This window comes from Saccopteryx bilineata, chromosome 1, assembly GCF_036850765.1.
Source record: "Saccopteryx bilineata isolate mSacBil1 chromosome 1, mSacBil1_pri_phased_curated, whole genome shotgun sequence".
In the NCBI taxonomy this organism is placed as follows: Eukaryota; Metazoa; Chordata; class Mammalia; order Chiroptera; family Emballonuridae; genus Saccopteryx; species Saccopteryx bilineata.
The window spans coordinates 349,164,417-349,190,160 of NC_089490.1; the positions used below are offsets into that span (position 1 = coordinate 349,164,417).

Genomic DNA, 25,744 nt, shown 5'->3' on the forward strand with positions numbered 1-25,744 from the left:
CCTCCACAGTACGCCATGACTCACCACAGTCATTCTCTGGTGGACAGAAGATTGAATTTGGAACAGATTCAAGGAGCCTTAGTGTGCTAGGTGTTATGGGGAATCATGGAGAGAGAGATGGAATGGGTTGTGCCCTTGCGGAATTTACACTCTAGACAAGGCTTATGTGCATCTATAGTTAAAGCAGTATAAATGCCAAATGCATAATGTAGACACACTTAATACATGGTTATTAAAAGTAAATTAAAATGTGTGTGTGTGTGTGTGTGTGTATTCTTCTTTTCTAAGTAAGGGGAGGGGAGATAGAGAGACAGATTCCCCCATGCACCCCAACTGAGATATACTCGGCAAGATGCTCTGCCCATCTAGGGCTATGTTTACAACAGAGCCTTTTTTTTTTTTTTTTTTTTTTTTTTTTTGTATTTTTCTGAAGCTGGAAACAGGGAGAGACAGTCAGACAGACTCTTGCATGCGCCCGACCGGGATCCACCTGGCACGACCACCAAGGGGTGACGTTCCACCCACCAGGGGGCGATGCTCTGCCCCTCCGGGACGTCGCTCTGTTGCGACCAGAGCCACTCTAGCGCCTGGGGCAGAGGCCAAGGAGCCATCCCCAGCGCCCGGGCCATCTTTGCTCCAATGGAGCCTCGGCTGCGGGAGGGGAAGAGAGAGACAGAGAGGAAGGAGAGCGGGAGGGGTGGAGAAGCAGATGGGCGCTTCTCCTGTGTGCCCTGGCTGGGAATCGAACCCGGGACTTCCGCATGGCAGGCCGACGCTCTACCACTGAGCCAACCGGCCAAGGCCAACAGAGCTTTTTTTTTTAGTGAGAGAGCGAGAGCGAGAGCAAGCCAGACAGGGACAGACAGGAAGGGAGAGAGATGAGAAGCATCAACTAGTAGTTGCAGCACTTTACTTATTCATTGATTGCTTTCTCATGTGTGCCTAGACCAGAGGCCTCCAGCTGAGCTACTTACCCCTTGCTCAAGCTAGTGACCTTGGGCTTGAGCCATTGACCATGGGGTCATGTCTATGATCTCATGCTCAAGCTGGTGAGCCCGCACTCCAGCCAGATGAGCCTGCACTCAAACTGGTGACCTTGGAGTTCAAGCCTGGGTCTTCAGCGTCCCAGGTTGATGCTCTATCCACTGCATCACCACCTGGTCAGGCACAACCAAACTATTCTTAACGCCTGAGGTGGAATCCCCACGGAGCCATCCTCAGCTCTCAGGCTGATGTGCTCAAACCAGTGAGCCATGGCTGTGGGAGGGAGGGAGGGAGGGAGGGAGGGAGAGAGGGAAAGAGGGAAAGAGAGAGAGAGAGAGAGAGAAGAGATAGAGGTAGGGGAAGGGCTGGAGAAGCAAATGGTTGCTTCTCTTGTGTGCACTGATCAGGAATCGAACCCTGGATACCCACATGCTGAGCCAACCAGCCAGAGCAGTAAATTCAAATAGAAACATATAGTATAGAAAGTTTCCAAGAATCCAACTCTTCCTCAAGATAGTCACTATTATCTGTTAAGAAATATTTGAGGAGTTGAAGGCCCTGGCCAGTTGGCTCAGTGGTGGAGCGTCAGCCTGGCGTATAGGAGTCCTGGGTGTGATTCCCGGCCAGGGCACACAGGAGAAGCGCCCATCTGCTTCTCCACCTCTTCCCCTCTCCTTCCTCTCTGTCTCTCTCTTCCCATCCTGCAGCCGAGGCTCCATTGGAACAAGAGTTGGCCCGGGTGCTGAGGATGGCTCTATGGCCTCTGCCTCAGGCACTAGAAGGGCTCTGGTTGCAACAGAGCAACACCCCAGATGGGCAGAGCATCGCCCCCTGGTGGACATGCCCGGTGGATCCCGGTTGGGCGCATGTGGGAGTCTGTCTGACTGCCTCCCCGTTTCCAACTTCGGAAAGATGCAGAAAAAAAAAAAAAAGAAAGAAATATTTGAGGAGTTGAAATTTGAGCTGGACCTTAAAATCCAGAGAGGCCTACTAATGGGAGGAAAGCAAGCATCCTGAGGATCCAGTTTCTTGCTCCAGATGGATCCAATCTGCTCTAGGGAGGAGCACCCCCACTAGCTTCCTCCACAAATGGTGAGCCAACTTCTGCTTGGACATGTTGATGACAGGGGATGAAAAGGGCCCAAATAGGAAATTAACCTTTGTTAAGCACCGCCTTGAACCTGATGTGCTATAGTGTTGGGCATCTTATAGATGCTGTTGAATTTATCCTTATCACAACATTATAAAATAGGGATCTTCATTTTTATTTACAAACAAGATACTGAGGCTCAGAGGTTACTTGCCAGTGTCACATAGTAACAAATGGTATAGAGTTCTGCCATTCACTAGCTGTATGATTTTGGGCACATTATTTCATCCTTGGGGATCAGTTTCCTCATCTCTAAAGTAGAATAAAAGTATCTGTTTCACTAAGGGAGTTCCTCAGATTAACAAGTTAACACATTAGGCCAGTAGAATAGTACCTAGCACATGGTGTGCACTCGGTAAGCATTAGTTGCTGTTTATTATACCTGTTTTTTCTGTTGTTCTAACATGACCTAAATCATCTCACCACTTAATTTAATTCTATATATGGCCTTTCTGTCCTCCCAGCCATCCCTCACACTTTCTTCTCCTTTACAATTTCTCCCTCTGCTTCTAGTCATTCCCTTCTCTTCACCCTGTCTTCAGAATGTCTCTCATTCTCCTTCTTTCCGTTCTCTTTTACCTTACCCTCCTTCATGTCCTCATTACCTGTTTCCTGTTTGTTGTGGCAGCCTTCTTACCCACCTCCCTGCTGCTAGTCTCATTTATTTATATATACCAGAATAATTTCTTCTTTATTTTTTTATGTTTATTTTATTGTTTTAGAGAGAGGAAGCGAGAGAGGGAGAGACAGGAACATCAATCTGTTCCTGTATGTGCCCTGACCAGGGATCCAACCAGCAACCTATGTGCTTCTGGACGATGCTGTAATCAACCCAGCTAGCCAGCCAGGGCTCAGAATAATTTCTTCAAGTACAGTTCTCATCGTACCATATCTCTGTGTTAAAAACAGCAAGCTAAGCATTCAAGTCTTTATTTGATTTCTTGGCTTAAAGTTCAAGATTCTCTAATTCACCCTTCAGGTCTGTCCCTTACTGCTTTTACACCTCCTCTCTGCTTTCCCTATTTCCCCACTCCTCTCTCCATCTCTATCTGGGGAAATCCTACCTATGTGTTTTAAGATCCAGAATAAAATATCACTTTGTTTACTTAGTCCTTCCCTACTCTCAACTGGTTAGACTTTTAAAAATCTTTCAATGGGTGTTACTATATACTGTCCTGAAATATAATTTTGGAATCATATTTCTTTTCCTTTCTTTCTTTTTTTAGAGACAGACAGAAAGGGAGAGATGAGAAGCATCACCTCGTAGTTGGGGCACTTTAGTTGTTCATTGATTGCTTTCTCATAAGATGAGCCTTGACAGGGGTGGGGGCTCCAGCTGAGCCAGTGACCCCTTGCTCAAGCCAGCGTGGAATCATATTTCTTATCTCTTGTGGAATTATAACCTATCTCAGTGTAGATGATGGGCTTAATTCATCTTTGTATACACTGCACAGTGTCTGAATAATAGTGCCTTGCACATAATAGGTGCTTGATACATGTTTGTGGTGCAAGTGAAAGGAAGATGAGGGGGTTCCTGATAACTTGTGGGGTTCTCTCATAGTCTTGGTGAGGGTCATTGTTCAGTGGGTGGAAACACTACGTTTTTTTTTTTGTTTTTTTTTTTTTAAGTCGGACATCTTTTCTTTTTGGGGCATGTAGGAGAGGCAGAGCCTGCAGGTTCTGCCGATGTGTCCCAGTGACTGTGTTTGTTAAGGGGCTCCAGCCAGTGCCTGCCTTGCTAGGTCCCATGCCTTGGCCCCTCAGCCCCTCCCCACAAATGCTCAGCGGAACAGGGGATTAGGTTCTGGCAGCACAGCTGGGATTTTGGCGGCCATTCCACAGTCGACAATAGCACGCAGCCACCTAGACAGGACAGCGCAGGCCTGCACTACAGGCCCACGGTCTGCCTGGGCTTCTTGTTTGAGTGGTCGAGGAGGAGGAGTGCAGCATCCTGGCCTTGCCACGCAGAAGGTATGGGCTGGAGAGAGTCCCTCCAGGAATGGGCTTGGGGGGTGGCCATTGTCCCAGGGCAGGCGGTGCCCACAGAAGGAGGCAGGCGCTTTGTGTGTGAGCGGCATGTGTGTGCTTAAAGACATGGCCCGCCCAGGAGCCAGCAGGAAGCTGCTCCCATTTAAAAGGGCCTGCATCTGGCTGGCTCTACAAAGCCTCTGTTCCCGGGTCTTCCTCCCTGCCCTGTTTGCCGCCAGGCAGGGGCTGATCTAATCATCAGGGCAGCTCGTGGCCTGCCCTTCCGTTGCTGGCCAGAGAGATGGACAGGCTGTCACTGCAGTCTTAGGGGAGCGAAGGGGGAGTGCCCAGATGATATCAGGTTTGTCAGGCCGGCCACTGTGAGTGTGTTTTGTGTGTTTATGCCACAGTTTGCCTTGGCTCTTGCCACTGTAGCAATTCAGTGTTGTCCGCTGGCTGGTGCCTCCCCATGCGTCCTATTCTCTTGTTTGTGGGCCAATCTTTCACTGGCCCTCCTCTCCAGTGCGCCCCTCCCTCCTTGCCCTGACTGCCACCCCTCCCCCTTCGCTGAGAGTTCCCTGCTTCTCCGTGGCTCCCAGATTGCGGAAGCTTGCTGTGCCTTTAAAGAAAGCAGACTCCTGGCTGTGACGCACTTCTGGCTGTCAGCCAGGAAGATCGCTCCTGCCAGGCTGACTGAGAAGAAAACCAACAACTTTTCTTTTGTGTGTGGGGTTACTTTCCACTAGCCACCCCCCTTCCTCCTCTCCTTTCAAGATTTAAATGCTAATGGCGGATTAAAACCTGTAAATACGTTTGCCTTTAGGAATCTGGTAAGGCCCTCCTGCACTGAGACTTTCTCTCCTCACTCTCTCTCGGGGGTTTTTGTTCAAACATGGACGAGGGGGTGCGGTGGAGTCTCCCCCCTCACCTCTCTTTCCTGCGCCATCCTTAAAGGGGAGGGAGAGGAGAGGGAAAACAAGTAAACACTCAGAAACAGGCGCTGAGAGCAGAGCTTGCCAACATCCGGGAGTTGGCGCCTTTCAGAGCAAAGGGTTGCTTTCTTTCCCCCTCGCGTAGATGTCAGCGTGTTTTTGTTCAGGGTGGGGGAAAGCGTGTGTGCCTGCACGCTGAGCTGTACAGACAGCTCAGGAGAGCTTCTCCGTTCCCAAGTGAGGCCTGGGTGTGTGCGCAGTGGTGGGGAGTGAAAAGCGTTCATTTTTCAGCTGGTAGGGACCAAGCTGTGTGAATATAGCTGTGGGGGCAGGTGCTGATGAACTGCTGTAGTGGGTGCGGATATGTGAGGGCATATGTGCATGCATGTGCAGTATATGGTTGTAGGCACCAGGCCTGGTTTAATTGCAACCCTTTTGCCCACGTCCTTCTGATCTGGACCCTGCAGAGCATGAGGGGAAGGGAGATTTGGACCCTGCAGAGCATGAGGGGAAGGGAGGATCAATAAGCCACTTTTGAAGAAACCAGGGAAATCTTGACTTCCCTTGCAATTCCTACCTAGTTCCTAGCCAGGGCCTTGGAGCACTGGGCCAAATTCAGAAGGGGTGGTCTGTGTGAAGAGGGGGAGGCCTGAGCCCAGAGCATACGTCTAGCAAACTGATTTGCCTCAACCTCAGGAGTGCAGAGAAACCCTTTGGACTTGGATGAGAAGGCTTACTCAGGACTCCTCAGGAGTTGAAAAGGATTGTGTTTTTCCCTCCTTGGCTTTTCTTGCAGTTGCTGGTCTTTGGGCCTTTTACCACCTCCAAGCCAGGGTATACACCAGCAAGATATTTCATATTGTTCTTTATATGAGTTGGCCTGTGGCCACATAGTTTGACTTTTGCTGAGCCTCTCTGGGGCTCAAAGTGAGCTATGGGTGCCTGGTTGCCTGTGCCTCCTGACCTGTCCCCCCCAGAGTCAGAGGAATCCCAAGATCAGGGTGTTCACTCTTTAGATATGGGGTCTCCCAGATGGTGGGAGGATCCTTTTTAGTAAGGTGTACAGAGCATGGAATTCTTTGGGCTGCAGGCAGGCAAGGCTGTCAGGGTAAGTGGTATTAAACCTTGCCATTAAGCACAGATGGGATAGCCATTTCCCTTATAAGCTGTGAGCCTGTGGGCCTTTGGAACCTTGGTGTCTGGTGGAGGCGGGGTTTGGGGAAGGCCACTTTGAGGTGGGAATTTGTGTGGGCTTTGGGCCCTGAACTTATGGGGGTGGGAGCTAGTACCGAAGAGAATGAGGGTTCAGTGGAGGCTTGAGGTGAGAGATCAGTACAGTTTTGCAGTTCTCTGGGACCAAAGGTCACTTTGGTGTTATCTTCAGGCAGAGCTGGTGTTCAGGCAGTCAGTGGCAAAGAGGCAGTCTCCAAAGGAGCTGGCACCCAGGCTAGGAGGGCGGGGTAAGGAGAGCAGTGCTGCCACAGCTCAGACCTATGGCCTTCGGCCTATCATTTGGTCAGCCCTTAAAACTGAAGCTTTTCCAGAACAGACCTCAGAACTCAGCAACCTGACCCTCTCGTCCTGGTCCTTGCATCTGAGCAGGTGGTTTGCATTAGCTTCAGCTATGGCAGGAAACTGGCTAGGTTTTTAACTCTTTAGGAGCTAGAAAGGATGCATGCCAGGTGGCTGTGTGTCTCTTGAGTGTCTTCTTGTCCTGATATATTTTCAATGGAAACATAGAGGGTCACTCTAAATGTGGAAATTGGTCCTGATGGTGGAGGAGCTTATATTGTATCAGTTTTGAAAATGTAGAGAAGATGCAATGCCTTTAGTTTATAAGGTAACTAACTGCTTCTGGTTCCCTCTGAGGTCAGGGGAAAGAACAAACACTTGATTGGCTCTCTGAAGCCTCTGTTTTAGATTCTGGGGCTCTTTTTTGCGAAGAACCAGGTAGGTGAGAGCTCTGAAGGTGCACTCAGAGGGCCTACATTTGGGATTCTCTTGTTTATTTGTTGATTAGAGGTAACAGGATGCCTGATCGCATTGGGGTGGATCTTAGGAGATACTTCTCTGAAATGGTTCCAGGCTACAATTGTGGGGATCTGTTTTTCCATCACTATCACCCAGTCTTCTGGGTGGGGCCTGCCTCAGATTTCAGGGGAGGTGGGGAGGATGGTGCTCTGGCTGGCAGCCCTCCGGGTCTAGGCCAAGTTCTGCTTAAAGCTGTAGTACGAGGGCAAAGGACTAGCTGTGCCACCAGCTCCAGTCATTCTTACCTCGATTTACCCTGAGAGGAGTGACTGATTGGACTGTCCTAGAAGTTCTCACCTTGGTGTCTTGTCTCTGATAAAGTGCCCCTCTGCAGGCTTCTGAGGCTCCTTGTGTTGAGTATTGGATTCCGTCTGTTTCTTTGACAGGGGAGCGTAATAGAAGGCTTTTGGCCTTGACACCAGTTTTCCTGAGTGGTGGCACTAGATTTAGATAGACTCCCCTGGGACAACAGACGGGTTGTATGTTTTGCCTCTGAGATGAAGGGAAGAGGTTGGTTAAACCTCAGGTCATTTTTAGTAGCACAGCTGTGGAACCTCTCAGAGGGGGCAAGCTCTACTTCCAGTTGCAAATAAAATTTATGACTGGAGTTTTGGGCCTCATCAAAGGACACAAGTTTAGAGACAGCAGTTGGGGATGAGGGGGAGGTGATCTGGGCCTCATTTCTCTTGTTTCTGAAGAGCTTAGACTTTTTTTTTTTTTAAAGAAGCCCAGTCAAGCATTTGACCATTGCCACCTTTACCACAAGGGCCAAGCATGGTCTTTCTAACTTTAGACTGGCCAACCACTAGAAAAGCCTTTTAGCAGTACAGTAATTAAGTCCATCTGCCTTCGACCTTGCCTGGCTCCCAGGAGCTAGGCAGTTAGTACCCACAAATATTCCATCCTGGGTGAAAATCATCCAAGACTGAGGAACACATAGGTCTCTTAGTTTCTCTACCCTCCTGAGAGCTCCCTTAACCACTTCATTTGGTAGTGCCGAAGCCCAGGTGAATGGGCTCATCCAAGACTGACATTGGTATGACAGATGGAATCATGTTGGGGTTTGCAGGGTCAGGAAGCAATTGTAATTAGTGTTCAGTTATACAATAGTTAACATTTAATTATTTACTCTTCATCCTGCTGTAAGGCCCCCGAAGGCAGGGACCATATCATTGTCTCCCGTTTCAGGTAATTTTGTTGTGTACTCTCATCTAGCTTCCAGCACAGAATGAGCACATGTAAGGATAAAGAAAATAACCTTTTTTTTTTTGTTTTGTTTTTTTTGTATTTTTCTGAAGCTAGAAACGGGGAGAGACAGTCAGACAGACTCCCACATGCACCCGACCGGGATCCACCCGGCACGCCCACCAGGGAGCGATGCTCTGCCCACCAGGGGGCGATGCTCTGCCCCTCCGGGGCGTCGCTCTGCCTCGACCAGAGCCACTCTAGCGCTTGGGGCAGAGGCCAAGGAGCCATCCCCAGCTCCCGGGCCATCCTTGCTCCAATGGAGCCTTGGCTGCGGGAGGGGAAGAGAGAGACAGAGAGGAAGGAGAGGGGGAGGGGTGGAGAAGCAGATGGGCGCTTCTCCTGTGTGCCCTGGCCGGGAATCGAACCCGGGACTTCTACACGCCAGGCCGACACTCTACCACTGAGCCAACCGGCCAGGGCCTAAGAAAATAGCCTTTTTAATTGTTGATAAACAGAGTATACTAGCATAGAAAGAGCTAAGGGATTTATGTTTGTCTTTCCCCTACTAGACAGTAAGCACCTTAGAGACAAGAATGGTGTTTTTCTATCCCCAACACCTTGCATACAGAAGGTATTTAGCAAATGTTGGTTCCACAGAACCCACACCTTGGATGTGATAATATGTGGGGAGAGTTATAGGTGATGTGGTTCTTACCTCTCTTGCTCTTCCTTGTTAGATAGTGAGAAACCCAGAACCTAATGCAAAAGGTGGTGGGGACTGACAGGTCCCATGGAGATTTGTGGGAATTGTGGAGGCTGCTAGGAGGCTTGGGGAATATTTAGTCACTAGGTCTGTGGTCTCTAAGCAAGTTGGCAAGTAGATGTCCAATTCCCAGTGGGAAGTAAAGTTGAGGTTAAGAATACCAGGACAAGTATCTAACTTTTTATTAAATATCCTATGGGCTCTCTGCCAGGATTGGCTTTGGCTTTACCAAATCCCCCATTTGAGTCATGTCTTTGCCATTTCTATGGAGGCTGTAAGATTCAGAATTTGAGAAGTTTCTTCAAGGACTTAGTTATTATTGTTAAATAGGTAGAATTTGGGTACCTGCAGAAAGAGCCAGTAATCAACCTTTCAAACTTTTCAAACTTAGGTCAGTCTGGGAAACCATGATTGTTCTATGTTTTAAGGGTACCATGTCCCAAAGAGTAGGGTTGAAGTCCAGCTTTGAATTTGTTTTTCTTTGTCTTTTTTTTTTTTTTAATGTCAGTCTGTTTTTTGTTTTGTTTTGTTTTTGTATTTTTCTGAAGCTGGAAACGGGGAGAGACAGTCAGACAGACTCCCGCATGCGCCCAACCGGGATCCACCCGGCACGCCCACCAGGGGTGACGCTCTGCCCACCAGGGGGCGATGCTCTGCCCCTCTGGGGTGTCACTCTGCGGAGACCAGAGCCACTCTAGCGCCTGGGGCAGAGGCCAAGGAGCCATCTCCAGCGCCCGGGCCATCTTTGCTGCAGTGGGGCCTTGGCTGCGGGAGGGGAAGAGAGAGACAGAGAGGAAGGAGGAGGGGGTGGAGAAGCAAATGGGCGCTTTTCCTATGTGCCCTGGCCGGGAATCGAACCCGGGTCCCCCGCACACCAGGCCGACGCTCTACCACTGAGCCAACCGGCCAGGGCCTTAAATGTCAGTCTGAAGTGTGCTGTCTTTTCTTTTTAATTTTTTGTTATTGGTTGATTTTAGAGAGGATGAGAGAGAGAGAAAACCATTGATTTCTTGTCCATTTATTTATGCATTTATTGGTTGTTGTTGTTTTTTTAGGGAAAGGGACAGACAGGGACAGAGATGAGAAGTATCAACTCGTAGTTGTGGCACCTTAGTTGTTCATTGATTGCTTTCTCATATGTGCCTTGACTAGGAGGCTCTAGCTAAGCCAGTGACCTTGGGCTCAAGCCAGCAACCTTGGGTTTCAAGCCAGCAACCAGGGTATTATGTATATGATCCTATGCTCAAGCTGCTCTCAAGCTGGTGACCTCGGGATTACAAACCTGGTCTTTTTTTTTTTTTTTTTTTAATTTATTTTTTACAGAGACAGAGAGAGAGTCAGAGTGAGGGATAGACAGGGACAGACAGACAGGAACGGAGAGATGAGAAGCATCAATCATTAGTTTTTCGTTGCACATTGCGACACCTTAGTTGTTCATTGATTGCTTTCTCATATGTGCCTTGACCACGGGCCTTCAGCAGACCGAATAACCCCTTGCTTGAGCCAGCGACCTTGGATCCAAGCTGGTGAGCTTTTTGCTCAAGCCAGATGAGCCCGCGCTCAATCTGGCAACCTCGGGGTCTCGAACCTGGGTCTTCCGCATCCCAGTCTGACGTTCTATCCACTGCGCCACCGCTGGTCAGGCACAAACCTGGTCTTTGACGTCACAGACCCATGCTCTGTCCACTGTGCCATCGCCTGGTCAGGCCATTGGTTGTTTCTTGATGGGGGATCAAACCGGCAACCTTGTTGTGTCAAGATGACACTCCAGCCAACTGACCTACTCAGCCACGGCCTGATTTTGTATTTTCTATGGAATAGAAAAATTGGAACTTTTGGACATGAATTAAATGCAGGATTCTTTGTTGTCAGCTCTGATGCAATAAGTTTTATATTAGTTTTGATGTATATTTTCAGCTCTCTAAATAGTACCTTGGTGGTGTGGATTAAGTGCCAAGTGAAGATGGATTTATTTAAGTGTTCAGAGCCACCAGTAAATAGAACTGTTTCCCCTTCCACCTTCACTATAGATATTTGATATAATTAACTGCTCTTCTTCTTTGGGTCTCAGGTGCATTGGGGTGACGGTCAGGTATCACCAAGATGACACTCCATGTCACCCGGGCGGCTGCACTCCTCTCTTGGGTGAGTGGACGACTTCTTTCTAAACTTCTCTTGGGAGGGGTGGAAGAGTTTTCCAGGAGCAACAGCTCTGGAAATAGTTTGCCTTTGCCTTTCCCCTTATTTTTTGACTTTTAATATTTCTGATGATGTTGATGCTGACAGTGGTGCATGACTCTACTTGTGTAGGTTATAAGAGGCTTTCCTAAGGTATATTATGTATAACATATTCCCTTTCTGGGAAGAGTTGGAAACCCATTCTCACTTGCTCCCTGTGTATTTTTCTGACTAAAAGGGTTGGCACTGAACTTCACTGACATGCAGGGACTTTGGTCTTCGAAGATCTTTAATTGTAGGGCAAGCTTCTCCTTGCTCTCTTTACCATGTTTCATCTGCTTCCATTATCCTCTTGTTGCCTTCTTGATTACTTCATCAGAATCCTGCTAGGTATTTTTATATATTTTCTGCTCAAGACAATAGCAAATGAAAAACATAATACTGAGCACTGGGAATTTAAAGCTACAAAGAAACCAAAGAGGCCATGGAATATAGTGATGACAGGCATGGGCCTTGGAGTCAGACAGTCTGGCTTAGAGTCATTGTTTTGGCCTGTGTGACCCAGGGCAAGTTACTTAGCCTCTCAGCATCTCATTTTAAAATTGGAAATAAATAACAACAATACCATGGGGGGTTACTATGAGAATACTGAGATAACATGTGTAAAAAGCATGTAGCACGTGGGCACACATACAAACCGTTTAGCCTAGTATCTGACTAAAAAATTCTTGAAACTTATAATATTGTCTGGGCATGCTGTTTGGTACAGGGTATTTCAGTAGTCACTTGATTAATTAGTCAATTAAAGAGCCAACTTTAAAAAAAAATTGTAGAGCCTGACCTGTGGTGGCGCAGTGGATAAAGCGTCGACCTGGAAATGCTGAGGTCGCCGGTTCAAAACCCTGGGCTTGCCTGGTCAAGGCACATATGGGAGTTGATGCTTCCAGCTCCCCCCCCTGTTTCTCTCTCCTCTCTCTTTTTTTCTCTCTCTCTCTTTTTTTTTTTCTCTCTCTCTCTGTCTCTCTCTCTCCCTCTCTCCTCTCTAAAATGAATAAATAAAATAAAAATAAAAAAATTTTAAAAAATAGTGGAATATTTTAAAGGAAAATAATTTTTTATTTCCAAATAGAGTGGATTTAATAAGGGGTGTCTTTAATCACTATCAAATATCTAGTCAGGAGATAGGTATTTAAGAATGCAAAACATGCATTCTTAGTCTTCAGTTTCTGAAATAAATACAAATTTTAGTTGTATAGTATAAAATGGGGTTTTAAATATTTATGTTTGATATATTTACATTACCTTTCAGTGTTTTATATTAAAAACTATGTCTCTTCCTTCTTCTCCTCTCATCCCTGAAAAAGTTGGTTGGGTTTTGGGGTACCATGGGCTATGTCTCTAGTTCAGTGGCTTATGTGAATATTGGGGATCATTTAGCAACATTAATTTTTTTTTATCTTTTCTATTTGTTTTGACAGACAGAGAGAGTCAGAGAGAGGGATAGATGGGGACAGACAGACAGGAACGGAGAGATGAGAAGCTTCAATCATTAGTTTTTTGTTGCACATTATGACACCTTAGTTGTTCATTGATTGCTTTCTCATATGGGCCTTGACTGTGGGCCTTCAGCAGACTGAGTAACCCCTTGCTTGAGCCAGCGACCTTGGGTCCAAGCTGGTGAGTTTTTGCTCAAACCAGATGAGCCCGCACTCAAGCTGGTGACCTCAGGGTCTCAAACCTGGGTCCTCGGCATCCCAATCCAATGCTCTATCCCCTGTGCCACTGCCTGGTCAGGCTTTAGTTGTTTATTAATTGCTTTCTCATATGTGCCTTGACCGGGGTTACAGCAGACTGAGTGACCCCTTGCTCAAGCCAGCGACCTTGGGTCCAAGCTGGTGAGCTTTGCTCAAACCAGATGAACCCACGCTCAAGCTGGCGACCTCGGGGTCTTGAACCTGGGTCTTCCGCATCCCAGTCCGACGCTCTATCCACTGCGCCACCTCCTGGTCAGGCTAGCAACATTAATTTGATCAGTTTATCTCTTTATTTAGGCCGTAGGCTTTTTTTTTCCTTTTTTTTTTTAGAGAGACACAGAGAGGAACAGACACACAGGAATGGAGAGAGGAGAATCATCAATTCTTTGTTGTGGTTCCTTAATTGTTCATTTATTACTTTCTCATATGTGCCTTGACTGGTGGGGGGCTACAGCAGAGCAAGTGACCCCTTGCTCAAGCCAGCGACCCCACGCTCAAGCTGGATGAGCCCATGCTCAAGCGGGCAACCTCAGGCTTTCAAACATAGGTCCTCTGTATCCCAGTCCAGTGCTCTATCCACTGAGCCAGCACCTGGTCAGCCCCTAGGCTTTTTTTTTTTTTTGTATTTTTCTGAAGTTGGAAACAGGGAGGCAATCAGATAGACTCCCACATGCGCCTGACCGGGATCCCCCCGGCATGCCCACTAGGGGGTGATGCTCTGCCTATGTGGGGCGTTGCTCTGTTGCAACCAGAGCCATTCTAGCACCTGAGGCAGAGGCCATAGAGTCATCCTCAGCGTCCTGGCCAACTTTGTTCCAATGGAGCATTGGCTGTGGGAGGGGAAGAGAGAGAGAGAGAGGAAGGAGAGGGGGAGGGGTGGAGAAGCAGATGGGCGCTTCTCCTGTGTGCCCTGGCTGGGAATTGAACCTGGGACTCCTGCACGCAAGGCCGACGCTCTACCGCTGAGCCAACCGGCCAGGGCCTAGGCTATTTTTTATGGTGACTACTATTATAGAGAAGAGCAGAGGCCCTGGCTGGTTGGCTCATGGTAGAGTGTCAACCCAGCATGTGGAGGTCCCTGGTTTAATTCTCAGTCAGGGCACATAGGAGAAGTGACCATCTGCTTCTTCACCCTTCTCCCTTCCCTTCTCTCTCTGTCTCTGTCTCTCTGTCTCCCTTTCTCTCTCTCCCTCTCCCACAGCCATGGCTTGATTGGTTCGAGTGCATCAGCCCCAGGCATTGAGGATGGCTCTGTGGAGCCTCCACCTCTGGTGCTAAAAATAGCTTGGTTGCACCTGACCTGTGGTGGCGCAGTGGGATAAAGCATTGATCTGGAACACTGAGGTTGCTGGTTCGAAACCTTGGGCTTGCCTGGTCAAGGCATATATGGGAGTTGATGCTTCCTGCTCCTCCCCCTTCTCTCTCTCTCTCTGTCTCTCTCTCTCTCTCCCCTCTCTCTAAAAATCAATAAATAAAATATTTTTAAAAAATAGCTTGGTTGCAAGCATGGCCCCAGATGGACAGAACATCAACCCCAGATAGGGGTTGCTGGGTGGATCCCAGTCAGGGCACATGTGAGAGTCTGTCTCCCCTCCTTTTGCTTGGAAAAAAAGAACAAAAAAAGAGAAGAGCAGACAGAAGACTAGTTTTATTTAACAGCAGATACTTGTATACTTTTCTAAAAAATCACTATGAACATGCATTAAAATTAAAGTATGGCCACATAGAATTTTTCAATTTAAACAGATTAGGCAGCTAATGTTTGTTAGAATAGTTGTTATGAACATACACAGGTGATAATTATAGCTTTGGTTTTAAAAAATGACCTACAGAAAAAAAAAAAGACTATAAAGAAGTATATCAAAAACTAAAAGTAGCCTGACCAGGCGGTGGCGCAGTGGATAGAGCGTCGGACTGGGATGTGGAAGACCCAGGTTCGAGACCCCGAGGTCGCCAGCTTGAGCACAGGCTCATCTGGTTTGAGCAAAGCTCACCAGCTAGGACCCAAGGTCGCTGGCTCCAGCAAGGGGTTACTCGGTCTGCTGAAGGCCCACGGTCAAGGCACATATGAGAAAGCAATCAATGAACAACTAAGGTGTCGCAGTGTGCAATGAGAAACTAATGATTGATGCTTCTCATCTCTCCATTCCTGTCTATCCCCTCTCTTTGACTCTCTGTCTCTGTAAAAAAAACCAAAAAAACTAAAAGTATAGAAGGTATTAAAATACTCAAATGAGTGGAAATTTTTGGTTTTCTAAATTTTTAGTGATTTATTTTAATGTAAAAATAAATTTGTTTTATTTAACATGCAGCTTGAAATTAATCTGTACCAGCAATTATAATTAAAAAGTTATTATAAGGAATAAGGAACTTTAGATTTGATAACCTTCAGCAATCCCAAAAGCCTGATAGGCAGTTTTGTTTATTTAATTTATTTTTTAATTTATGTGTTGACATGGTTTCAAGTGTCCCACTCAATATCACATCTACACACCCCATCATGTCCCCCCAAGCCCCATGCAGAGTTTCTATCCACTCACTTTGTCCCACCCTTCCTTTACCTCCGCTCCCCCTTTCCCTCTGGCTATTGCTACCCTGTTGTCTGTATATATGTGTTATATATATATAACACACACATATATATATTTATATATATATTTTGGCTAATCCCTTCACCTTCTTTGATTCAGTCTGCTCTTTCCCCTTCCCTCTGACAGCTGTCTATCTGTTCCCTGTGACCCCAATAGGCAGTTCTTGAGTTCTGCCGTGAGCTGGGTCCTCACTCACATGTTTAATTCCCTGACTAGAGATGAAAGAGCTCCTTCACTTCATCAACCTTCCACTGGTTTCTTTTTTTTTTTTCTTCTTCTTCTTTTTCCAAGTGAGAGGAGGGAAGGTAGAGAGCAGACTCCCGCATGCACCCTGATCGCAATCCACCTGGCAACCCTCCTTTGGGGCCGATGCTCTGCCCATCTTGGGCCGTGCTCCCAACTAAGCTATTTTTAGCGCCTCATGTACAGGCTTTTTTTTCCCCCCCCATTTTTTTTCATTTTTCCAAAGCTGGAAATGGGGAGGCAGTCAGACAGACTCCCGCATGCGCCCGACCGGGATCCACCCGGCATGCCCACCAGGGGGCGATGCTCTGCCCATCTGGGGCGTTGCTCTGTTGCATCCAGAGCCATTCTAGCGCCTGAGGCAGAGGCCACAGAGCCATCCCCAGTGCCTGGGCCATCTTTGCTCCAATGGAGCCTTGGCTGCGGGAGGGGAAGAGAGAGACAGAGAGGAAGGAGGGGGGGGAGGGGTGGAGAAGCAGATGGTTACTTCTCCTGTGTGCCCTGGCCAGGAATTGAACCCGGGACTCCTGCACACCAGGCCAATGCTCTACTGCTGAGCTAACCGGCCAAGGCTCATGTACAGTCTTTAACAGCCATTCTCAGTGCCTAGGGCCAATGTGCCAGAACCAATCAAGCCATAGCTGCAAGAGAGGGAAGAGAGAAAGAAAGAGAAGGAAGAGAGGGAGGGGTGGAGAAGTAGATGGTCACTTCTATGTGCCCTGACCAGGGATCAAACCCGGGACTTCTACACTCCAGGCTGATGCTTTAGCACTCAACCAACTGGCCAGGGCCTCAATGATTTCTCATTTGAGAGCAAAATAATGCACTGAAAGAAAATACATTTTTATACCCATGAAAGAAATTATTGCTGGATTATAACCTAATTGATGTGAGATGAATCTAGATTCCTTAAGTGACTTTAAATTGGTTAGCTGATGTCAATTTCAGATTTGTTAGTGAACAAGCTTTCATAACCCTATAATACTTAACTATATTGCAGGTAATAAAGGGAGATGGTTTTAGGATGCTTAAGTCTTAGAAGTTTTTTCGTTTTTAGTAGATCCAAGAATCTTGGTCTGGAGTATTCAGAATCTTCCTGGAAAATTTACACTGGCCTTTCCTGACTAGATTGTTTTTAAAATTGGTATTAATACATTGTCTTTAAGAGTTCAGCAAGAGGTCTGGCCCTTGCTGGTTGGCTCAATGGTAGAGCATTGGCCCAGTATGTGGATGTCCCGGGTTCAATTCCCGGTCAGGGCACACAGGAGAAGCGACCATCTGCTTCTCCATCCCTCCCCTCCACCTTCTTTCTTTTTCTCTCTCTCTTCCCCTCCCATCACCATGGCTGGATTGGTTTGAGCATGGGCCCCAGGCACTGAGGATGGCTCCCTGGAACCTCAGCCTCAGGCAGTAAAAATAGCTCAGTTGGGAGCAGGTCCCAGATGGGCAGAACATCAGACCTAGACGAGTCGCTGAGTGGATCCTTTTGGGGGCGCATGTGGGAGTCTATCTCATCTCTCCTCCTCTCACTTGGTAAAGAAGAAGAAGAAAAAATGACTTCAGTGAAAGGCCGTATTTTATATTCGCACTTTAAAATTTTTTTAACTTATTTTAACTTAGATCCATCTAGAAGTTGTTTGTAATATAAAAGTATTTAACTGAAATTAATACTATTATTTCTATAGCTGAATCATTGATTTTTTTTTAGTCCTCTGATTCTCCATTGCATGAAGCTAATATAACAGCTAAAAAGTAGAAGTCTTGCTGGATCTACTTCATTATTTTAACTTTATTAACCATAATAGTACTTTCATTTTGTGCTTTTATTTTATAATGTATTCTTTCATCCATAATCCCATTTGAACCTACACTGGTACTTAAAGTAGATGAGGTAGGGATTACATCCATTTGGCAAGTGACAAAATAGGCACAGAGAAAAAGTTGATTACAAAGGTTTTTGGCAAGTTTGTGGAGGAGATGGACCCAAAATCCTTGTCTGGGGGCTCCCAACCAGTGCCTTTTAAAAAGCACATTTATAAATAACAGAATCTTATTTGCATATAACCACTATGCTGAAGTTGGGGTTTTTTTGTTTTGTTTTTTTACAGAGAGAGAGGGATAGATAGGGACAGACAGACAGGAATGGAGGGAGATTAGAAGCATCAATCGTCAGTTTGTTTTTTTGTTTTTTGTTTTTTGCATTTTCTTTTTCATTTTTCTGAAGCTGGAAACAGGGAGAGACAGACAGACTCCTGCATGCGCCCGACCGGGATCCACCCGGCACGCCCACCATGGGGCGAGGCTCTGCCCATCAGGGGGCAATGCTCTGCCCATCCTGGGCGTCGCCATGTTGCGACCAGAGCCACTCTAGCGCCTGAGGCAGAGGCCACAGAGCCATCCCCAGCGCCCGGGCCATTTTTGCTCCAATGGAGCCTTGGCTGCGGGAGGGGAAGAGAGAGACAGAGAGGAAGGTGCGGCGGAGGGGTGGAGAAGCAAATGGGCGCTTCTCCTGTGTGCCCTGGCCAGGAATCGAACCCGGGTCCTCCGCACGCTCAATCATCAGTTTTTAATTGTGACACCTTAGTTGTTCACTGATTGCCTTCTCATATGTGCCTTAACCATGGGCCTTCAGCAGGCTGAGTAACCCCTTGCTCAAAGCAGCAACCTCGGGTCCAAGCTGGTGAGCTTTGCTCAAACCAGATGAACCCGCACTCAAACTGGCGAACCTTGGGGTCTCGAACCTGGGTCTTTCCGCATCCCAGTCCAACGCTCTATCCACTGCGCCACTGCCTGGTCAGGCTATGCTGAAGTTCTTTAAAATACTTGGTTAATCAGGCTAAGTCTCCTTCCTCCCGCAATCTTGTACATATGATTGATGATTGATTGACTTAGCAAAACCCTTCTTTCCTAAGGTAATACAAAGGGAAACTTCAGTTTGGTTAACATGGTACCTCTGAAATTCATGAGGATTTCCTGTAGATGACCAGGTATGCTTGTTGAATAACCCATGTACCTGATTCATTTGCATTTGACTGCTGGCAAATTTTCTAGTAGTAAAGACTGATTTAGACAGATGCTTGCCTAAACAAAGAAAGGGAACAGGGGATTGAATCAGAATTAATGAGTTTTTCTGTATAGTTCCAAGTTCTTTCTCTTCTTCCTCTTCTTAAAAATGATCTTGGCCCTGGCCGGTTGGCTCAGTGGTAGAGCATCGGCCTGGCATGCAGGAGTCCCGGGTTCGATTCCCGGCCAGGGCACACAGGAGAGGCGCCCATCTGCTTCTCCACCCCTCCCCCTCTCCTTCCTCTCTGTCTCTCTCTTCCCCTCCCACAGCCAAGGCTCCATTGGAGCAAAGTTGGCTGGGGCGCTGAGGATGGCTCTGTGGCCTCTGCCTCAGGCGCTAGAATGGCCCTGGTCACAACAGAGCAATGCCCCAGAGGGGCAGAGCATCGCCCCCTGGTGGGCATGCCTGGTGGATCCTGGTCGGACGCATGTGGGAGTCTATCTGACTGCCTCTCCGTTTCCAACTTCATAAAAATACAAAAAAAAAAATCTTGTTCCTCCATAATTTCCCCTCCTCTATCAGCCAAAGTTTATTTCTGGTAGGAATTTTAAATATGTATTAATAACAAGATTTTATATCTGTAGGAGTGTATAAAACTTAATTAATATTCAAAATGTTTCAAATATACAGCTCACAAAAATTAGGGGATAATTTATAGCTTCATACTCATTTTGAAATATCCCCTAATTTTTGTGAGCTGTATATATATTTCAACATTCAGGAGACATAAAGGGCTACAATGTAAAAAATTTGAACTATAAAGGGTTATAATGTAAACATTCAAGAGATACAAAGGGCTATAATGTAAAAAGCCTTTCTTTTTCCCACCTCTGATTTCTAGCCCTCAAATTCCTTTTTGTGGAGGCAATGGTGTTACCAATTTGTGTATCCTTCCAGACTATTTTATACCTAATTGTATTTAAAGTATACCCCAGTGCTTTCATTTTCGGTAGTCTACAACTATAGCCACTCACAGTGATCAGAGAATTGTCAACAAGTAGGGAGAAGAATGAACCACAGTGCTTCTGACACTTATGATGGTTTTACTGGGCTCTTCCCTTTGTCTCACAGGTGAATAGTCTCCATGTGGCTGACTCTGTGGAGGCCTTGCAGCAGCTCCAGGACTGCAGTGTTTTCATCAAGATCATTGACGGCATGTGAGTGTGCACCTCATCCCTCCCCAGCCTCAAGTGAAGCTTCTTGCTGGAGTAGGGGCTGCAGTTGCTCTCTTGCCTTGGTAACTGCTGTGACCAGAAAGCATGGGCAGGATTGAGTATCATAAGCCAGTGTGGGGCCCAGAGGAAGAATGCATTGATCTTACCCTTCAATCACTATGGTTCTTTGTGGTGAAATTTCACTCTTGGCCTGACCTGTGGTGGCACAGTGGATAAAACGTCGACCTGGAAATGCTGAGGTCGCCGCTTCGAAACCCTGGGCTTGCCTGGTCAAGGCACATATGGGAGTTGATGCTTCCAGCTCCTCCCCACCTTCTCTCTCTGTTTTCTCTCCTCTCTGTCTCTCTCTCTCCCTTTCTCTCTCTTCTCTAAAATGAATAAATAAAAAATTAAAAAAAAAATAAAAATAAAAAAGAAATTTCACTGTTGTCCCACCCTAAGGCTTTCCTGTTCTTGTGCAGAAGAGCCTCCCAGTCCCTATGGTCTCACAATAAGTATTCTGAGTCTGCCCTGCCCTGGGGCTCCCTGTTCTCTTATCTCAATAGGAGTCTTCTACAGCCCTTCTTTTGTGACTCATCCTTATCTCACAAGCCCTCTTTACAACCTGTAGGGTCAAGAGGAAAGGGGAAGTTCTTACATTTAAGAGAAATTACAGAATTTAAAAATCACATCTCTAACTTGTTAGCACAGTACAGATATAGGCTTTCTAATCCCTTATAGCATTTCTGTTGGTTTTCATCTGTCTCATTAACTTGCTTGGTGAGGCTGATGAGCATTTGATACGCTGCTTGCTGTCCTCCTGTAGGTTTCTAGTTTGGGCCTTTTCTTATTTATTTATTTATTTATTTTAGTGGGATTAAATTTTTTTTTAATTTATTGATTAGAGAGAGAGAGAGAGAAATAGCGATCTGTTGTTCCACTTATTTATGGATCATTGGTTGATTCTTATATGTGCCCTGACCAAGGATTGAACCTGCAACCTTGGCATATTGGGACAATGATTTAACCAACTGTGCTTCCTGGCCAAGGCCAGCCCTTTTCTTTTTATACCTGTATGTTTAGCATATGTTTCCCTTCAACATCACAGTTATGGAAAAATAATGAAGTGGGACCTCCTCCTAGTATCTTACCTCTCTGGAACCAAGCAAAGATGGGTCAAGCTCTAACCTAGTTATTAAGCTCACATTGTTCATCATTTTTTCTGTATCGGCAACTTGCAGGGATTATGGAGGAAAAAATGACCTTCTCTCACTTTTTTGTGCTATGTGCAAAAGTAGAGGCCGGCCATGGTATAAGGACTTGGGAGTACAGTGATGGAAAGGGAAGCCCAACAGACTGAGTCCCCAGGCCAAGAATAGAGATAAGTGTTGAGGGTGTTTGTGTGGCAGGTAGGAACGTCAGGGATTTGGCAACTCTGTGCAGCAGTTTGGCTACCCAGTCATAGATAATAGGTCATTGACAGGGAAAGAAGATAGAACCGAGCTTGTCAAAGGCGGGAGCTGAGTCTGATTTATCTTGCACCCTTCATACCAACCTTAGGGACAGTACGTTGGTTTTTTTTGGTATTTTTCTGAAGCTGGAAACGGGGAGAGACAGACAGACTCCTGCATACGCCCACCAGGGGCTCCGCTCTGCCCACCAGGGGGCAATGCTGTGCCCCTCTGGGGCGTCGCTCTGCCGCAACCAGAGCCACTCTAGCGCCTGAGGCAGAGGCCACAGAGCCATCCCCAGCGCCCGGGCCGTCCTTGCTCCAATGGAGCCTTGGCTGCAGGAAGGGAAGAGAGAGACAGAGAGGAAGGTGCGGCAGAGGGGTGGAGAAGCAAATGGGCGCTTCTCCTATGTGCCCTGGCTGGGAATCGAACCCGGGTCCCCCGCACGCCAGGCCGACGCTCTACCGCTGAGCCAACTGGCCAGGGCAGTACGTTGGTTTTAAATATTGTTTGTTGGGTGAGTAAATAGGGAATGAAATACAGTTGATTTTCTCCATCAGGAAAGACTAGTGGGGCTGAGTGAACCAGTACTCAGAATGGGTTTGCTAGTGTTGTTGTTTTTAACTTTTTTTGAATGTATCTTTTGATATGTGCATTGGTAGTGGAATGTCTTTTAGGATTTCTTAAAAGTCTCTGTGGTTCCACCCAACACCTGCCTTGGTGCCTCTGAATGAAGCCACTGTTATTTTGGCACATCCACTATCATTTTCTCTCCCAATTTCCTGGGCAGGAGGACCTTTAAACATCATCTTGAAGTGTTTTCTCTCCTTGGCACTGATTTCTAATCTGTCACTCTCATCTCAGTCTGTCTTTTAGAAGTCTTCTTACATTTCTTGTTCTGCTTTATTCTAGATACCAGGCCCTTGTGATGTCATTCTTCTCTAATCTGCCCTTATTTCAGGGCATTTGTTGATTTGTTTGTTTCATTGTTTGCTTTTGAAAGAGATGGAGGGACAGACAGACAGGAAGAGAGAGAGATAAGAAACATCAATTCTTGCCTGACCAGGCGGTGGCGCAGTGGATAGAGCATCGGACTGGGATGCGGAGGACCCAGGTTCAAGACCTCAAGGTCGCCAGCTTGAGTGTGGGCTCATCGGGTTTGAGCAAAAGCTCACCAGCTTGGACCCAAGCTTGTTGGCTTGAGCAAGGGGTTACTCGGTCTGCTGTAGCCCCCTGTCAAGGTACATATGAGAAGGCAATCAATGAACAACTAAGGTGTCGCAACAAAAAACTAATGATTGATGCTTCTCATCTTTCTCTGTTCCTGTCTGTCTATTCCTATCTATTCCTCTCTCTGACTCTCTCTCTGTCTCTGTTAAAAAAAAAAGAAAAAAGAAAGAAACATCAATTCTTTGTTGCGGCACCTTAGTTGTTCATAGATTGCTTTCTCTTACGTGCCTTGACCTGGGTGTGCGTGGGCTCCAGCTGAGCCAGTAACCCCTTGCTCAAGCCAGTGACCTTGGGCTTCAAGCCAGTGACCTTTGGGCTTAAGCCAGCAACTATGGGGTCATGTCTATGATCCCATGCTCAAGCTGGCGACTCTGTGCTCAAGCAGGTTGAGCCCGCGCTCAAGCCAGTGACCTCAGGATTTCGAACCTGGGTCCTCTGCATCCAGGCTGATGCTCTATCCACTGCATCATTGCCTGATCAGACTCCAGGGCATTTCTATACATGTGATCTCAGGGATCTTCCTCCAATCCTTGCATTGTGAAGCTCCATAGTTGATGAGCCTCAGTGACTGACTGATCATTGCCTAGAGGTTGAATTCTAAAATCTTCAGCCTTCATACTAAAAAGCTTTCATCAGGGGCCCTTCTTCTCCCACCAGTCTTATTTCCTACTGTATACCCCAGCCTCCATGTCCCCCAACACCTCTTTTTGATCCTGTAGAATTTCCTGGCCCTTACCAGTGGCTCAGTGAATAGTGTCGGCCTGGTGTAGGGACATCCTGATGTCGATCTCTGGTCAAAGCACACAGGAGAGGTGACTCTCTGCTTCTCTCCCTCTCCCTCTCTCCCTTTTCTCCCTCTTCCCCTGCTGCAGCCAGTGGTTTGATTGGTTCGAGTGTGGCCTTGGGTGCTGAGGATAACTCCATTGGAGCACATTAGCCTCAGACACTAAAAATAGCTCGATACTCAAGCATTGGCCCAAGATGGGGTTGCTTGGTGGATCTTGGTCGGGTACATGCTGGAGGCTGGACTCTGCCTCATTCTCTTTCCTCCTCTCACTTAAAAAAAATTCCTAAAATTTGGATTTTGTAAGTTATATCATCATGGTGCTTGCTTTACTTATTTTTTTCTCTTTGTGGCCTATAAACTAGTAATTAGAACTGTTTGATTGGCTTAAGTCCCCTCCCCCCATTGATTTAAGAGAGAGAGGAAGGAAGAGAGAAGCATTAACTCGCCATTCCACTTAGTTCTATTTAGTTGTGTACTCATTGATTGCTTCTTTTTTTTCTTAAGATTTTTAAAATTTATTCATATTAGAGAGGAGAGAGAGAGAAGTACAGAGAGAAGCGGGGGAGGAGCAGGAAGCATCAACTTCCCTATGTGCCTTGACCAGGCAAGCCCAGAATTTCGAATTAGAGACCTCAGCGGTCCAGGTTGACGCTTTATCCACTGCACCACTATAGGTCAGGCCTCATTGATTACTTTTTGTACATGCCCTGACCAGGGATTGATCCTATGACCTTGGTGCACCAGGACAATGCTTTATCCACTAAGCCACCTGGCCAGGGCATAGCTTAAGTGTTCTTATTCTGTTCTTTTGCTTTTTTGGGGTATTTTTGCTGCAAGACTACTTTATAGATGGAGTTATGTACCATCTATAAATCAGCATTTTGCGGCCCTGGCCAGTTGGCTCAGTGGTAGAAAGTCAGCCTGGCGTGCGGAAGTCCCTGGTTCGATTCCCGGCCAGGGCACACAGGAGAAGTGCCCATCTGCTTCTCCACCCCTCCCCCTCTCATTCCTCTCTGTCTCTCTCTTCCTCTCCCGCAGCCAAGGCTCCATTGGAGCAAAGATGGCCCGGGCGCTGAGGATGGCTCCATGGCCTCTGCCTCAGGAGCTAGACTGGCTCTGGTCGCAACAGAGCAACGCCCCCTGGTGGGCGTGCCTGGTGGATCCCGGTCAGGCGCATGCGGGAGTCTGACTGCCTCCCCGTTTCCAGCTTCAGAAAAATACAAAAAAAAAAAAACAAACAGCATTTTGCAACTCTTAGTGAAAATTATTATTTTGCAAACCCTAATGAAATGATAGATCTAGCAACCAACATCAGTGGCTAGTAAAACCATCAGGCTGGTAGTACTTAATCCACTGTTCAATTTTAACTTCACTAAAAGAGCAGCAGCTAGGTATATGCCTCATGTTATAACATACAGTTGGGTGCAGTGTGCTTTTATTTTGACTTAATAATAGATCAAGGAGCTTTTGCTTTTGAGAAGATAAATTTCCTTGGCCTGATAACAAGGGCAGTAGATGTGCCTGGATATGTGCCTTTGTTTAGGTTTATGACTTGGTGGTAAATTTTTATAAGGAGGTCAAAATTTCAAGATGCCCACCTTCCAAGTTGTTTTTTGAGGTGTTCCCTGAGCTTTAGACTAGGAGAAGGGGGAGAGAGAAAGAGAGTTTTAGAGGGAGGGGCTGTTGAAATCCTAGGTTAACCCTAATCTCCATCTCAGGCCCAGGACAGTACAGACCAGCTTCCTTTGGGAAGACAGACATCCTTGGTGAATATGTTTTGGCTGTTGCATTTTTTTTTTTTTACAGAGACAGAGAGTCAGAGAGAGGGATAGACAGGGACAGACAGACAGGAACCGAGAGATGAGAAGCATCAATCATTAGTTTTTCGTTGCGCATTGCGACACCTTAGTTGTTCATTGATTGCTTTCTCATATGTGCCTTGACCGTGGGCCTTCAGCAGACAGAGTAACCCCTTGCTTGAGCCAGAGACCTTGGGTCCAAGCTGGTGAGCTTTTGCTCAAACCAGATGAGCCCGGGCTTAAGCTGGCGAGCTCGGAGTCTCGAACCTGGGTCCTTAGCATCCCAGTCTGATGCTCTATCCACTGCGCCACTGCCTGGTCAGGCGGCTGTGCATTTTTTTTTTTTTTTCATTTTTCTGAAGCTGGAAACAGGGAGAGACAGTCAGACAGACTCCTGCATGCGCCCGACCGGGATCCACCCGGCACGCCCACCAGGGGCGATGCTCTGCCCACCAGGGGGCGATGCTCTGCCCATCC

General features: G+C 46.9%; 1 protein-coding gene and 1 non-coding gene across 8 annotated transcripts in view; one reads left to right on the forward strand and one right to left on the reverse strand.

Moving 5' to 3' along the window:
• NUMA1 (nuclear mitotic apparatus protein 1) overlaps positions 1 to 25,744 on the forward strand; it is a 99,361-nt gene that overhangs the window by 41,880 nt on the left and 31,737 nt on the right. For 3 of the 7 annotated variants that reach the window (XM_066250615.1, XM_066250611.1, XM_066250613.1), the window contains exons 2-3: positions 11,088 to 11,161; positions 19,918 to 20,003. In XM_066250615.1, coding sequence (XP_066106712.1) covers positions 11,120 to 11,161; positions 19,918 to 20,003 — 128 coding nt within the window. In that variant the 5' untranslated portion in view covers positions 11,088 to 11,119. Of the gene's footprint in view, positions 1 to 3,975; positions 4,106 to 4,315; positions 4,464 to 4,751; positions 4,933 to 11,087; positions 11,162 to 19,917; positions 20,004 to 25,744 lie in introns of those variants that run through there. The other 4 variants (XM_066250610.1, XM_066250616.1, XM_066250614.1 and 1 more) reach the window with 3 other exon arrangements.
• Positions 728 to 803, reverse strand: TRNAG-GCC (transfer RNA glycine (anticodon GCC)). Its single transcript has one exon. It is a non-coding gene; the product is annotated as a tRNA-Gly (tRNA).